Source organism: Anastrepha obliqua, chromosome 4 (genome assembly GCF_027943255.1).
Source record: "Anastrepha obliqua isolate idAnaObli1 chromosome 4, idAnaObli1_1.0, whole genome shotgun sequence".
NCBI classification, from domain to species: Eukaryota; Metazoa; Arthropoda; class Insecta; order Diptera; family Tephritidae; genus Anastrepha; species Anastrepha obliqua.
Window position 1 is genome coordinate 125,627,746 of NC_072895.1, and position 13,903 is coordinate 125,641,648.

Consider the following 13,903-nt stretch of genomic DNA (forward strand, 5'->3'; position numbering starts at 1 on the left):
TCTCACTTTAGCTCACTCCCGAACGGGTGTTCGGAAGCTACCCAGAGGATACGTGGGCTAATCCCGGGAGTTGTGAGCTGCTTGAACCATATGCAGAAGAATCGTCCTGGCCATTCCCAAGTGAATGGCGATCAGTAACTTTCCCCACTTGCGTGGACTTCTACACATGGAACCATCCTCCATTAATATTAAAAAAAAAAAATGATAAGACAAAAGTAAGGAAACTATCAAATTTAACTTTTCAATAGATAGGCCATTTGAGCTATTTTTAGTCTTAAATACTTGTCACATGAAATACAATGTTGCCTTCGGTTGCCTGGAATATTTTATTTATACTTAGATAAACTGTAAACATGTTGTGTTATTAAAATTTAGAAATAAGTTTAAAATAATGGTAGAAAAAATCATTTATTTATTAACATTTGAGATTTCGATGATGGATCGCATGCATATCATCTCATACGGTAAAATGCAAATGGGGCCCCTCTGCGCGAGATATATCGGATGGGATGAACTGCCACTTTGATGTTTTGACACCTATATTTTTGTTTACGTCGAAATTGTTTAGTGGCAGCAAGATAAAATCAAAAGAGAAATTTGAAACAGAAGCCGGATGTTTTTTTTTTCTTTTTTGCTTGAAAATCCAGGGAGTGCCTTTATCGTATTGAGTTCTAAAATTAAGGGTTTTTATGGCAAAATATAATTCTATCAGGCAGATCTTTCGGAGAATACAACCGTGGGGTAATTTGGCAGCCAAATGACATGAAGCCCACAGTTTGTGGGTTATAGATGAATTCCAAAAATAAGTAAAGTTTAAAACCATTTTGATTTCGTTTGACATTTTTAAAAGTTTTCGGGTTAAACTCACACAGATTTTATACTCGTACATGGATTAGATTACACGGTTTGGTCAGAGAATGTTACTAGTACTAAATTCGGATGTAAGGTATAGGTATAGTATTAACTTACTTTAAGTATCTTTAATCTACTTATTTTTGTTATTTTTAAATTAAAATTTTCCATTTTCTTTATTATAATTTTCTAAATTGCAATAAAATTTTTACAAGCAAAAACTATCACAAATTATCAAACTTCACAAGAAAGTGGAAAATTAATCAGCTCTTTCACTGAATCCATAGAAAAGGATTGCTATTTCCTCGATTTGTTTGCAACGTGTTTTGTTTACGGAGAAAAGTTTCAAAATAAAAACCAACTGATTTGTTCCATCAAAGTCTTTTAACCAAATATGTAATTTAAAATTGTGATTCCCAAAGTGATTCCGATCAAGATATTTTTGAGGCCATTATAACCACTTAAGGAAATAACCATGTAGGAAATAAGAGTTTCGTCGTCATTTATGGATTTCGCGATGCTTTTACAATTTGAACATATTGGTTGTATGTCACAGCACGAAGGGATTTAGCATTAAGGGAGATAAATACTATATAGTCACATATACTATATACTATATAAGTTAATACCACAAAAGCTGAAGTTGACGTTCATACGCTCGAGGCAATTTCTGCTGACGCTCTGTCTGCTAACTTTGGGTGTCATATCACCCAAAGTCAGAAATCGTGGGAAACAGGTATGGCACATGTTTGATGCATGTGACAACATTTCCGCCGCAAGCTTAGGTTAAGAACAAATTGTCAAATTTAAGTTAGTTCGTTTCAGACTCAATAAAGTAAAGATGTGCCTATATTTTTTTCAAGTTTTAATCTGGTGAGAGATCAACTGGCGCCCAACGTGTTTCGGTTAAAGTGCGGAAAAGTAATTAAAAGTTTTGGTCAATTGCCTCAAAGGAGCAGAGTACCAGTGCGAAAAAAAAAATATAAATAAAAATTTAAATTTATTTCGGTCAGTTCGCGAAAATAAGCCACCGTACCGTACGCACAAAAACTTAACAAATTAAGCCAGCCCGCGAAAAAACAAACATAAAGAAAGAGAAGTCGCCGAGCTGCAAAGATATCCCGCCAAAAAATTAACCGGAACGAACCAAGCCTGTTGTGTCCGTCCGCAGGCAACCTCGCAACGTCGTCTCCTGCCCAGGACCCCCAGTAGAACGAATAAAACGCTCAAAAAGGACAACTCCGCCAGGAGCAGCGAGGGATTAAGAGTAAGAAACTAGAAATAAGAATTAAAAAAAGTTTGTGAGAATAATTTAATAATAATACAACGCAAAATTGTTAAAAAACCAAAAGAATAAAACAAAAACTAAAATTTGTGAAAATAATTAAGTGTAACTTTGTTTAAACAAGAACGTTAAAATTTATTTAATTAATAGGATAATAAAAACAAAATACAATAAAGTTGGACATAAAACAGTCCTTAAATCGAAAAATTCTTGCTGCAATTTTAACGATACCCTAATTTCGGGAAGAAGAAAAAAAACAGGATAAATATTTTTTTTTTCTCTCTCTTTTTTACTTCAAAAATAAAAGAAAAAAATAGCATAAAATGGCTACAAATAATAACATAATTAGGCCACCTGTATTGACTGGTCAATCACAACCAAATACAGAAATGCCAAGGGAAATGAGTACCCAAATTGCAGAATTAGTGAATAGATTAGTTGAGGCTAGATTAGGACAAAGGCAAACCCCAACAATAGAAGTTGATCAGACAATTACCATGACCAACTCAAACAATATAGGGGAACTAGACAAAATTCCCGACGTGGTTCGAAGCCTTCGAGAATTCTCTGGCGAACCAAAGGAATTTAGCTCTTGGAAAAAGAGTGTAGAACGAATAATGCAGATTTACGAGCCCATCTGTGGTAGTCCAAAATACTTCGGTATTTTAAGCGTAATTCGTAATAAAATCACAGGTCAAGCGGACGCAGCTCTAGAATCTTATAATACGCCTTTAAATTGGAAGGCAATTTGCAAGTGTCTCACCCTCCACTATGCGGATCAAAGAGACCTCGGTACACTTGAGTACCAAATGAATTCACTTCTTCAAGGACAGTTGACCACACAACAATTCTACCAAAATGTTTACTCACATTTATCCCTAATTTTAAATAAGATATCCTGTATGGACATGGGTCACGAAACACTATGCATCATGACCCAAACATATAGAAATAAAGCTCTCGATACATTTATTCGTGGTTTGAACGGAGATTTACCCAAGTTGCTAGGAATGAGAGAGCCAGCTGATCTCCCTCAAGCCTTACATCTTTGTCTGAAATTGGAAAATCAATATTTCAGGACAAATTACGCTCATGGACTAACAAAAAATCTTCAAAACCCTCATCAAAATCATCCTGTAATTCCTCCTAGAAATACTAATATATTAATCGTATCAATCCAAATAATAGAGGAACCCGAAATTTTTATCCAGAATTAGCATATCTCCCACAGCCTCCAAGAAATCTTTATACTGCCGCAAACCCTGGTTTCGGATATAATTATCACTACAGTCCTAATAATTTTAGAAATAATCCTGTACCACCTCCTCGTCCTTCTGAGCCTAAGCCACAAAAAAAACCAGAGCAAATGGAAATAGACCAAAGCGCGCAAACACGTAACGTAAATTATATGAATCGACCGTCGCAAAATAATAATTATATGAGAAAAAGACCAGCATCCACACAGTTTTTCACAGACAAAAGGCAGCGCAATTTCAACATAGAAACCCAAGACTATGAAAACGCTATGGACAACGATGAATTCTTACACGACTATATTTATCCTTCCGAAAATCCTGAAGAGAACTATCCAAAAGAACGCGACCCCTCAGAAAATATTGATTTTACAGATATTCATTTTTTAGGATGAATAACTCTTCATTGCCTTACATAGATTGCAAAACAAGTAATGGAGAGTTAATGAAAATACTAATAGACACTGGGTCTAATAAAAATTATGTGCAGCCCCAGTTTGCAAAAAAACCTGTTAAAAATAAGAACCCATTCTTCGCAACCTCTGTAGGAGGAAATATATCTATCACACATCATACTTTTGCAAATGTTTTCGGATTGGAAAACACCACCGTAAAATTTTTTTTGCTACCAACATTAAAATCATTTCACGCTATTATAGGGAATGATTCATTAAAATAATTAGAAGCCGTAATACACGCAAAGGATAACTAGATGTCAATAGGCAAGAAATTAAAAATTAAATTGAAACAACAATCCTCACCAGACGTAAATCTTATCAATATTAGAACAGAACATTTAAATAAAATTCAAAAAGCTAAACTGCATGACTTAGTGAATGATTTTAAGACGTTATTTGCCGACCCCGAAGAAAAATTAACTTTTACTACCACAGTAAAAGGCGAGATTCGCACTACAACAGACAGACCAGCTTATTCCAAAAGTTATCCCTACCCAATGTGCTTAAAAGAGCAAGTAGAAAAACAAATTAAAGAATACTTACGTGATGGAATCATTCGACAATCTAGATCGCCCTAAATGCCCCCGTATGGGTCGTACCCAAGAAATTGGACGCATCGGGAGAAAAGAAATATCGAATGGTAGTTGACTATAGGAAGTTGAATCTAGTGACGGTGCCCGACAAATATCCCATTCCTGAGATAAATGATGTATTGTCACAACTTGGCAAAAACAAATACTTTTCAACAATCGATTTAAAGAGCGGATTTCATCAAATTCCACTTAAAGAATCGGATGTTGAAAAAACAGCATTTTCTATTAACAACGGCAAGTATGAGTTTACTCGATTGCCTTTTGGGCTGAAAAATGCCCCCTCTATATTTCAAAGGGCCCTCGATGACATTCTCAGGGATCATATCGGTAAGCGATGCTATGTTTACATAGATGATATCATTATCTTCAGTAAAGACCTAGAAACTCATTTCAATGACATTAAAATTATTTTCGAGACTCTAGAGAAAGCCAACCTAAAAATACAATTAGATAAGAGAAAATTTCTAAAAACCGAGGTTGAGTTTTTAGGATTCATTATCTCCGAGAAAGGCCTCAAAACAAATCCGAAGAAAACCGAAGCAATAATGAACTTTCCAGAACCCCGAACGTTAAAAGATCTTCGTTCCTTTCTGGGACTTTCAGGGTACTATCGCCGCTTTATCAAAGACTACGCGAAGCTGGCAAAACCCCTTACAGTTCTTTTGAGAGGGGAGGATGGCCGTGTGCCCAAAAACATTTCAAAAAAAACACTCATATCTCTGGACGAAAAAGTAATAGATGTCTTTAACAACATAAAATTGTATCTCACTGCAAATGAGGTGATGCTCATACACCCCGACTATTCAAAGGAATTCCAATTAACAACAGATGCGTCTGACTACGCAGTCGGAGCAGTACTCTCGCAAAATGATAAACCCATTGCATTCATTTCACGAACCCTAAGTAAGTCAGAAGAACATTACGCAACGAACGAGAAAGAAATGTTGGCCATTATCTGGGCCTTTCACGGCCGCCCCAAATAAATACACTGACAGCAACTATACATAGCGATGAAAGTTCCAATCATAACCTAATACCCATAACGGAAGCACCTATAAATGCATTTAAAAATCAAATATTTTTAAATATCGATGTAATTTCTTCTTATCGATTCAATATAATTTTCCCCACATATCACAGGCATAATATAACTGAAATTGATTACTCTCAAGAGAAACTTATCGAAATATTAAAACGATATTTAAATCCATCAGTCGTAAATGGCTTAAGCACAGACGAACCCACTCTTGACAAAATACAAGAAATTTACCCTTTACACTTCAGTAATTATAAAATCAGATTCACGCGCAGGTTTTTAACTGACTTGACAGATGAAGCTCAGCAAGAGAATGAGATCCTAAATGAACACAAACGAGCACATCGCAGCTCACGAGAAAATAAACAACAGCTTCTACGATCCTACTACTTTCCTAAAATGCAAGCAAAAATAGACTCCATAGTAAAACAATGTAAAATTTGTAAGACTCAAAAATATGAAAGACACCCTCCAAAACCAATTATTCAACCAACACCAATTCCGCAATACCCCGGACAGATAGTACATTTAGAAATTTACTTTACAAATGATAGAGTAATACTGACCGCAATAGACAAGTTTTCTAAATATGCGCAGGTGAAATTAGTTAAATCAAGAGCTACGCAACATATTAAAGAACCTCTTAGAAGGTTATTGATGTGTTTCGGGATACCGGAAAAAATAGTTATTGACAACGAAAAATCATTAGGATCAGCCTCGATAACGCATCTCTTAGAAGATCAATTAAATATAGAAATATTCAAATGTCCACCTTATACCAGTACAGTAAACGGCCAAATCGAACGATTCCACAGCACTTTATCAGAAATAATGCGTTGTCTGAAAGCAGAAAGGGTTCACTCATCCTTTTCAGATCTTCTCGACAAATCTATTTGGAAGTACAATTATTCAATTCACTCTACTACGAACCAAAAGCCTGTAGAACTATTTTTCGGACGACGTGTAATGTCTGACCCTCTCCAAATCGAAGCCGAAAAGCAAAAGAACATTCAGAGGCTCAAAGACAAGCAAGATAATGATCTAAATTATCACAACAAAAAAAGAAAACCGTACAAAAATTATAATGTAGGTGATTTGATATTCGTTAAGACAAATAAAAGAATTGGAAATAAACTCTCTTGTCGTTATATAGAGGAAATTGTAGCGGAAAATAAAAATAGCACAGTTACTACAAACTCAGGAAGAATAGTACATAAAGGATTAATAAGAAACTAGATAGAAAACATGTAACTAGGAAAGAAGGAAATTAACCCACTCCTGGTTGATACGAATTACTTTTATTCACAGAAAACAACATGACAATCCTTATAGGACTCGCACTCCTCCTTAAACTAATGACGACATGCCTCTGCGAAACCCAAATATTGGACTACAGCAATTCCCAAATAATCGCAATCGATAAGGGAATTACCTTACTACAAACCGGTACATTTAAACTCATGCATACAATTAGCCTTGACCAATATGAAAATGCGATCCTGGAGATAGAAGCTACAATCAAAAATTACGTGACCCAGAAGGATTACAGTTACCCCTTCCTCAAACATGACATAGAACTCCTTAAAAACATCCTTAGTGGACTTAAACCGAGACGAAAAAGATCATTGAACATCCTTGGGACTGCCTGGAAATGGCTAGCAGGCACACCAGACCACGACGATTTCCAATTAATATCCGATCAGACAAACAATTTATTGAACAACAACGACAAGCAAGTTATAATAAATAGGCTAACCATTAATCGATTAAACGAAATTTCAAAAATAACAAATACCCTTTTAAACACAGTCCAGTCAAGTGAAATAGCAAAAAAAGAGGTTATCCGAAATTTAGAACACAAACTTAAGATAATTAAAGAGGAATTGGTTCAGATAGATTACTCAATACAGTGGGCCAAAGCAGGTATTATCAATTCCTTTATTTTATCAAATTTTGAAATTAACATTACTAAAAATATTTTTGAAGAACAAAAGATGCCTTTTGTAAACTTAATAGAAGCCTTGGAATTTAGCGAAGTAAAAATAGCTTCAAACCAGTCAACTTTGTTGTACATTGTATTGTTGCCATTAACAGAAAAAAATAGTTGCAAAAAATTGTTATTAAAACCTGTAAAAATCAAAAATGTTAGTATTAAGTTGGAATTTGAAAATATAATATTGTGCGAAAATGAAATATTAGGAATTATAAAGGATTGTAATACCTTAAATGAAATATCAATTTGTAAAATATCAAATTTTGTTAATATTATATTACTAGCTCTAGTTGTATCCCTAATCTAATAAAAAGCTTGCCTTCGACATGCATCACTACGAACAATCAACATTTGCCGACGATTGAAGAAATCACATCCAATATTCTTTTACTGAATGATCACAGCGATCACTATCACTATCGATAATAGATCCGTGTCACTACAAGGAACCTTCCTAATTCACCATAGTAACTCCACTATCATGGTACAAAATCAAACATTTAAGAGCAAACAACTTTCAGCCGCTAAACCTTTACCTGCAATAGCACAAATTTCAAATGCAACAAATGTCTTCGAGGAAGCCTTATCCTTACAGATGTTGAAAGAATTACAAATTACTAATACCCAAGAGTTGAGAGGAATCAAGTACAAATACGGTGCAAGTCTAACCACTAATTTCATCATCTTTGCCATAATTATTGGTCTACTATCCTATAAAACATACTCCAACAGAAGGAACTATAAGATAAACATACGAACAAAAAATAATAAAGGAGACATTCCCAGTACCTCGCATCACAACAGTGAGGACACTGTTGAACCTAAAGGGGGAAGAGTTAATACCACAAAAGCTGAAGTTGACGTTCACACGCTCGAGGCAATTTCTGCTGACGCTATGTCTGCTAACTTTGGGTGTCATATCACCCAAAGTCAGAAATCGTGGGAAACAGGTATGGCACATGTTTGATGCATGTGACAACATTTCCGCCGCAAGCTTAGGTTAAGAACAAATTGTCAAATTTAAGTTAGTTCGTTTCAGACTCAATAAAGTAAAGATGTGCCTATGAGCACCTAAAAAATATTTTTTTCAAGTTTTAATCTGGTGAGAGATTAACTTATACTTAAGCAAAATGCTCAGAATTACATACATATATCAGTCGATTTAACCTTTCCACTGTCTTTCCGTTTGTTCGTCTATTCGTGCGGATGATAAATCGACCCAAAATTAAATTTCAATTAAACCTATCCAATTAAAACCTATTATACTTTAACCGAGGTAGATTGGCACTGAAAATGGGCGAAACCGGTCAATAGCCACGCCAATCTCCCATATAGAGGTGATTCTTAAAAAAGAAAAATGGCAATAACTTTTATTGCTTATGATTTTTGTTTGATTCCAAAAATAACAGCCACCCCAAATTAAACTTAACTAACGGGTGATTTTTTAGCTACATATTATCTTTTTAAACAGTTAGTTTAAACAGCTGACGCACGTTTCGTGTTTTGTTTCACTGTTAAACATTTTCAGTTTGGTTTATAATTTAAAAATGAATCGTCTTACAAACGAACAACGCTTGCAAATCATTGAATTTTATTATAAAAATGCGTGTTCTGTTAAGAAAGTTTATCGCGCGCTTCTTCCATTTTACAGTCAGCTTAATCGACGCACTGAAGCGGCTGTTCGAGCTATTGTGACTAAATTTAGAACCAAATTTATACTATTGGACATCAAACCACCAACACGCTTACTTAGAGTGCGAACTGTAGAAAATATAGCAGCTGTATCGGCCAGTGTTAATGATGACCATCAATTATCGATTCGTCGCCGTTCGCAGCAATTGGGCCTCTGTTACTCAACAGCGTGGAAAATTTTGCGAAAGGATTTAAGTGTGAAGCCTTTCAAAATACAGCTGGTGCAAGAATTGAAGGCGAACGACTTATCGCAACGCAGAATTTTTGGTGCATGGGCTCTTGGAAAGTTGGCCGAAGACCCACTTTTTTATCGAAAAATTGTGTTCAGCGATAAAGCTCATTTTTGGATCAATGGGTACGTAAATAAGCAGAATTGTCGATTTTGGGGTGAAGATCAGCCAGAAAAATTGCAAGAGCTACCAATGTATCCAGAAAAGGTCACAGTTTGGTACGGTTTATGGGCTGGAGGTATCATTGGGCCGTACTTTTTCAAAGATGCTGCGAATCGTAACGTAACTGTGAATGGTGAGCGCTACCGTGAAATGATGTCCAACTATTTTTTGCCCAAAATGCAAGAGCTTGCTTGCATGACATTTGGTTTCAGCAAGACGGTGCCACATGCCACACAGCACGCGTAACAATGGACTTGGAGTTCGGTGAACATATTATTTCACGTTCGGACTGTACTATCGATTTATGGCTGTACTATCGATTTAAATAAAAATTTTATGCATTTATCTGAATTTTACTTGTGTTTTTTTGAAAACCTTTCCTATAGCTCTTAAAAAATCACCCTTTACTTATATATTGTGCGTGGGTGTATAAAGTTCGGTTCGAACTAAATTTGATTTATTTATTCACTTTTTCATTTAGTAAATCTACAGGGTGCGCCATCTTTTATGTCGGTATGAAAACATTGCATAACTTTGAAAAAAAAAAGACAACTGATTTGTATAAGTCAGGTATTTTTATTTGGTTTGGTTATTTACAATTTATTAAAACTATTTTTTGAATACAATATCAATCAAGTGGCCACCTTTATTAGCAATCACAAACTGCGATCTTTTTTCTGCGTTTGTCACCTTGTCAAGCATTTCAGGTTTTATAGCGTCGATTTCGGTTGTTTCGGTGTAAAGCAATCCATGGTAGAAATTGCACTGAATTGACGAATCGAAAACATGTATGTTGAAGTTGATCGATTGGTAAACGACAAAGTTATTCAGCGTTTACATACCGCTATAAAAGAAGGCGCACCCTTTAGAAATATACGGTTTCTTACAGATTACAGTTATAACAATTATAGGTACATATTTCGCAACTATTTAAAAAATTCATTGAGTGATAATTTGAAATCAAAAGCCAAATAACCTAAAATCTGGTTAAACTTATTCAATATTTAATCAAAGATGCATTTGAGACATGAACAGTTTTAACCCGCTCTAGAAAGAATAAATTATTATCCCGAAGATCTGTTTGAGGCATGGGAGATGAATGCGCTCTAAGAATAAAGTCGAACCAACTGCTCCATTCAAAATATCAAAAACAAAGCAGGGCGAAATTATGCGAGTACTTCTTCTACCTTGTAACGATTTCAAATTTAGTAATGCACTCCTTGTAATGTATGAAGGAATCGGATCAGTGAAGTTTAAAAATCTGAGTGCATAATGAAAAAATTCCCTTTGTGATGTGGATGAGGATATGGGTTCCAAATAAAGACGATATACTCCAGCTTAGAACGAAGTAAATAGTGGCTTTGAAGTGTATTGATCCGTAAAATCGGCAAGTGCACGGTTTGGCGAAGACAAAATTCAAATGACTAAGAAACTAAAACGTGGAATCAAATATTACCCCCAAATCAGTAATTTTATTTAGAGTATTTAGCCACGAGTTTTTTATAAAATATGGGGTAAACATTAAATGATTAGACTGGGAAAATTATATGTACATGAGAATTAGATTACAGAACACCAAATAACGAGAATAATTTATTAAAAATTATTATAAAACGATATTTATTATAAAAAGATAGCGCCTCAAATTTTTACTAGTTTTGTTTTTTCGAATATTATAGAGAAACTGTATAAAAATAAATTATATATCTTGTATGAAGGTATTTTAACTTAATTATGAATATGGCAGCGCCTGTAAAGCCTCACCTGTGTTCCAATGGGTCAATGGTCGGGATCCGGATAAAAATTTTGAATGCAAATGCCAACAACGATGTGATCTTGATGGAAATCTAGTTCAGTCTATGATCCGTTTTGTTTGTGGACAAGTGAATGTATGGAGAAGCACGAATTTATATGAAGTACATTAAAAAAAGCTTTTACTGCTCGACTACCATTCGGAACTCATAGAGAGAACGTCGGTTCAAATCTCGGTGAAAACACCAAAATTAAGAAAAACATTTTTCTAATAGCGGTGGCCCCTCGGCAGTCAATGGCAAACCTCCGAATGTATTTCTGCCATCAAAAAGCTCCTCATAAAAATATCTGCCGTTCGGAGTCGGCTTGAAACTGTAGGTCCCTCCATTTTGTGGAACAACATCAAGGCGCACACCACAAATAGGAGCAGGTGCTCGGCCAAACACCCAAAGAGGGTGTACGCGCCAATTATATATATATATGCTAAGTAGGCAATAAGGTTAATAGGCATAAAAAAATAAATAACAATTAGACTATTTATAATAAATATTCAAAAAATTCAATAGGCTATCTTTTGAATATGAAAAATCTTTGTCAACAAATTTAGAGATTTTATTAAACTCAATAAAGCCTCTAGTAATAGAAGCATTTCGAGCATAAAGAGATTTTGAGAGACCAACATAGAAAAACTCCGAACTACAAAGAGATCTGGGCAGAATATTAAAAAAAATCCTCTCGAGAAGCACGGGCCAAAGTTAAGATTATTCTACTGTTCTGCATTGATTTTAAGCGAATCAATAAGTCCGTATTATATACACATAATATAATAAAAGTTTGTTTAGTTGTAAATGCGACCTGCGTTGCAAACCAAAGCCTCTGCGTTTATGTCGATCTATTCCGTACCTTATTTTCTTATACGGATTTGCAAGCCAGTAAATAAGCAGTGAAAATATGCCAAATCAGTCGATCGTCAAATCTCCATCATTACGTAGCTACCAACTGAGCGGGTTGCTTTATGTTGCAAGTTTAAAGCCTTTTGTGTACCAGTTGAAACTGACTGATTCGCTTCTATGTAAATCAGTGACACAAAATTTTGCAACTAAAATCTATTTGACATATAATAACTCAAATGTAGAATCGAGGTCAGCGTTTAGCAGCGTAAAAAATGTTCATAAGAAATATGAATGTCGTTGAAGAGCGTTCGAAGGTAACAACAGAAAAATTGTAACAAATCAAATGATTTAAGAATGGTGAATATTTTATTGCGGCCACCTGCAGATGTTGCATGCATGTACATATGAACATATACACTTATATGTGGCTTACTATATACGATTTTGTTGCAAGGAAAGCAGTGATGTCATAAACCCTTAAAAGCATAGATTAATCAGATTAGGAAAGTTTTAGGAAAGTATACCGATAAGAGATATCGACATCTTCCATACAAGAGCATGGTATAAAAAGGAGGAGAGGAGAACCACAGAGAAATAAATTCAGGAATATAGCCGAATTGAAAAAAAAACTTCGTAAAACGTCGTTCTTGCTCCGACACTTAAGTTACTGCAACTCTTAAGGGGCTCCCAGACAAACATTTCTGACACTTATGTAACTTTATTTACAACACAGCATAGCAGCATTGGATACAATAATCAGGTGCAACCAACTGAAAAAAAAACACAAAGCTATATATTGAAAAACTTTTGCAAAGAAACTGAAAATTTGGTGTAACGATGAAATGCAGATCAAAAATGCCATTGACTATAGTTGCGAAGGCCGAAGTTGCGACTCAATAAAACTCATTGCCAACTTTATACACTTACCGAATGAACTCTTTTGGAACAAATTTAATACAACAATGTTATCAAAGGAGTATTGCTATCTGGGAGAAATACTGACCCCTAAACTGAGCTTTCAAAAGCACCTTATAAAGCGTAACACTTAAGCAAAAATTAGTGTAAATTCAGCTTGAATAAGCTTCGTTTCTAAAAAATATATAAATCTCAGCTCAAGCCATATGCCGAGCCACTCAAAGTTATACCACTCAAGTATGGAGCAACACTCTATTTGAACGCGTAGGCAAGCTCCATCTTAACTTTGTTTAAAAAATCGTAAGACTTTCGGAATGCTCGCCCAACAATGCCATAGTGTTGGAAACGAATATGGAAAGTGAGCACATCTATACTCTTGCACTACATCTAAATTATATACAAAGACAAGTTTTGGGTACAACAACAAAACCCATAATCTGACACTGAAGGTATTGCGAAAAACACATACTTAGGCTAAATCACTTTTTTTTTTGTTTTTTTTTTTTGTCGGGACAACTAGCAAGTGCAGCACTCAGACATGAATTAAGCCCATTGTACTACACTTGGATTCTCTTTTAATTTTCTTTAAATCTACCCGGTCTCGGAAAAAATCTGACTAGATCTTGTGGTGCCAAGGAGCCAAGATGGTCGCTTCTTAACACATCAGTGCTAAAGACCTCAAACCTGATTCGAGCGAAGGCGGGGCAGACGCGCAGTTTCATCCTCCTCTTCACAAGCTGGGCAGAGTACACTGTCTGAGATGCCCAACCTTTCATGTGCTTCGCTCAC

At 35.2% G+C, this 13,903-nt stretch overlaps 1 protein-coding gene across 1 annotated transcript in view; it reads left to right on the forward strand.

The window, feature by feature from the left end:
• Nucleotides 1–762: 762 nt before the first annotated feature.
• The window catches only part of LOC129244413 (Kruppel-like factor 2), a 95,568-nt gene continuing 82,427 nt past the window's right edge, over nt 763–13,903 (forward strand). The window contains exons 1-2 of the mRNA XM_054882034.1: nt 763–778; nt 873–946. Of these exons, the coding sequence (XP_054738009.1) occupies nt 763–778; nt 873–946 (90 nt within the window). The remainder of the gene's footprint in view (nt 779–872; nt 947–13,903) is intronic.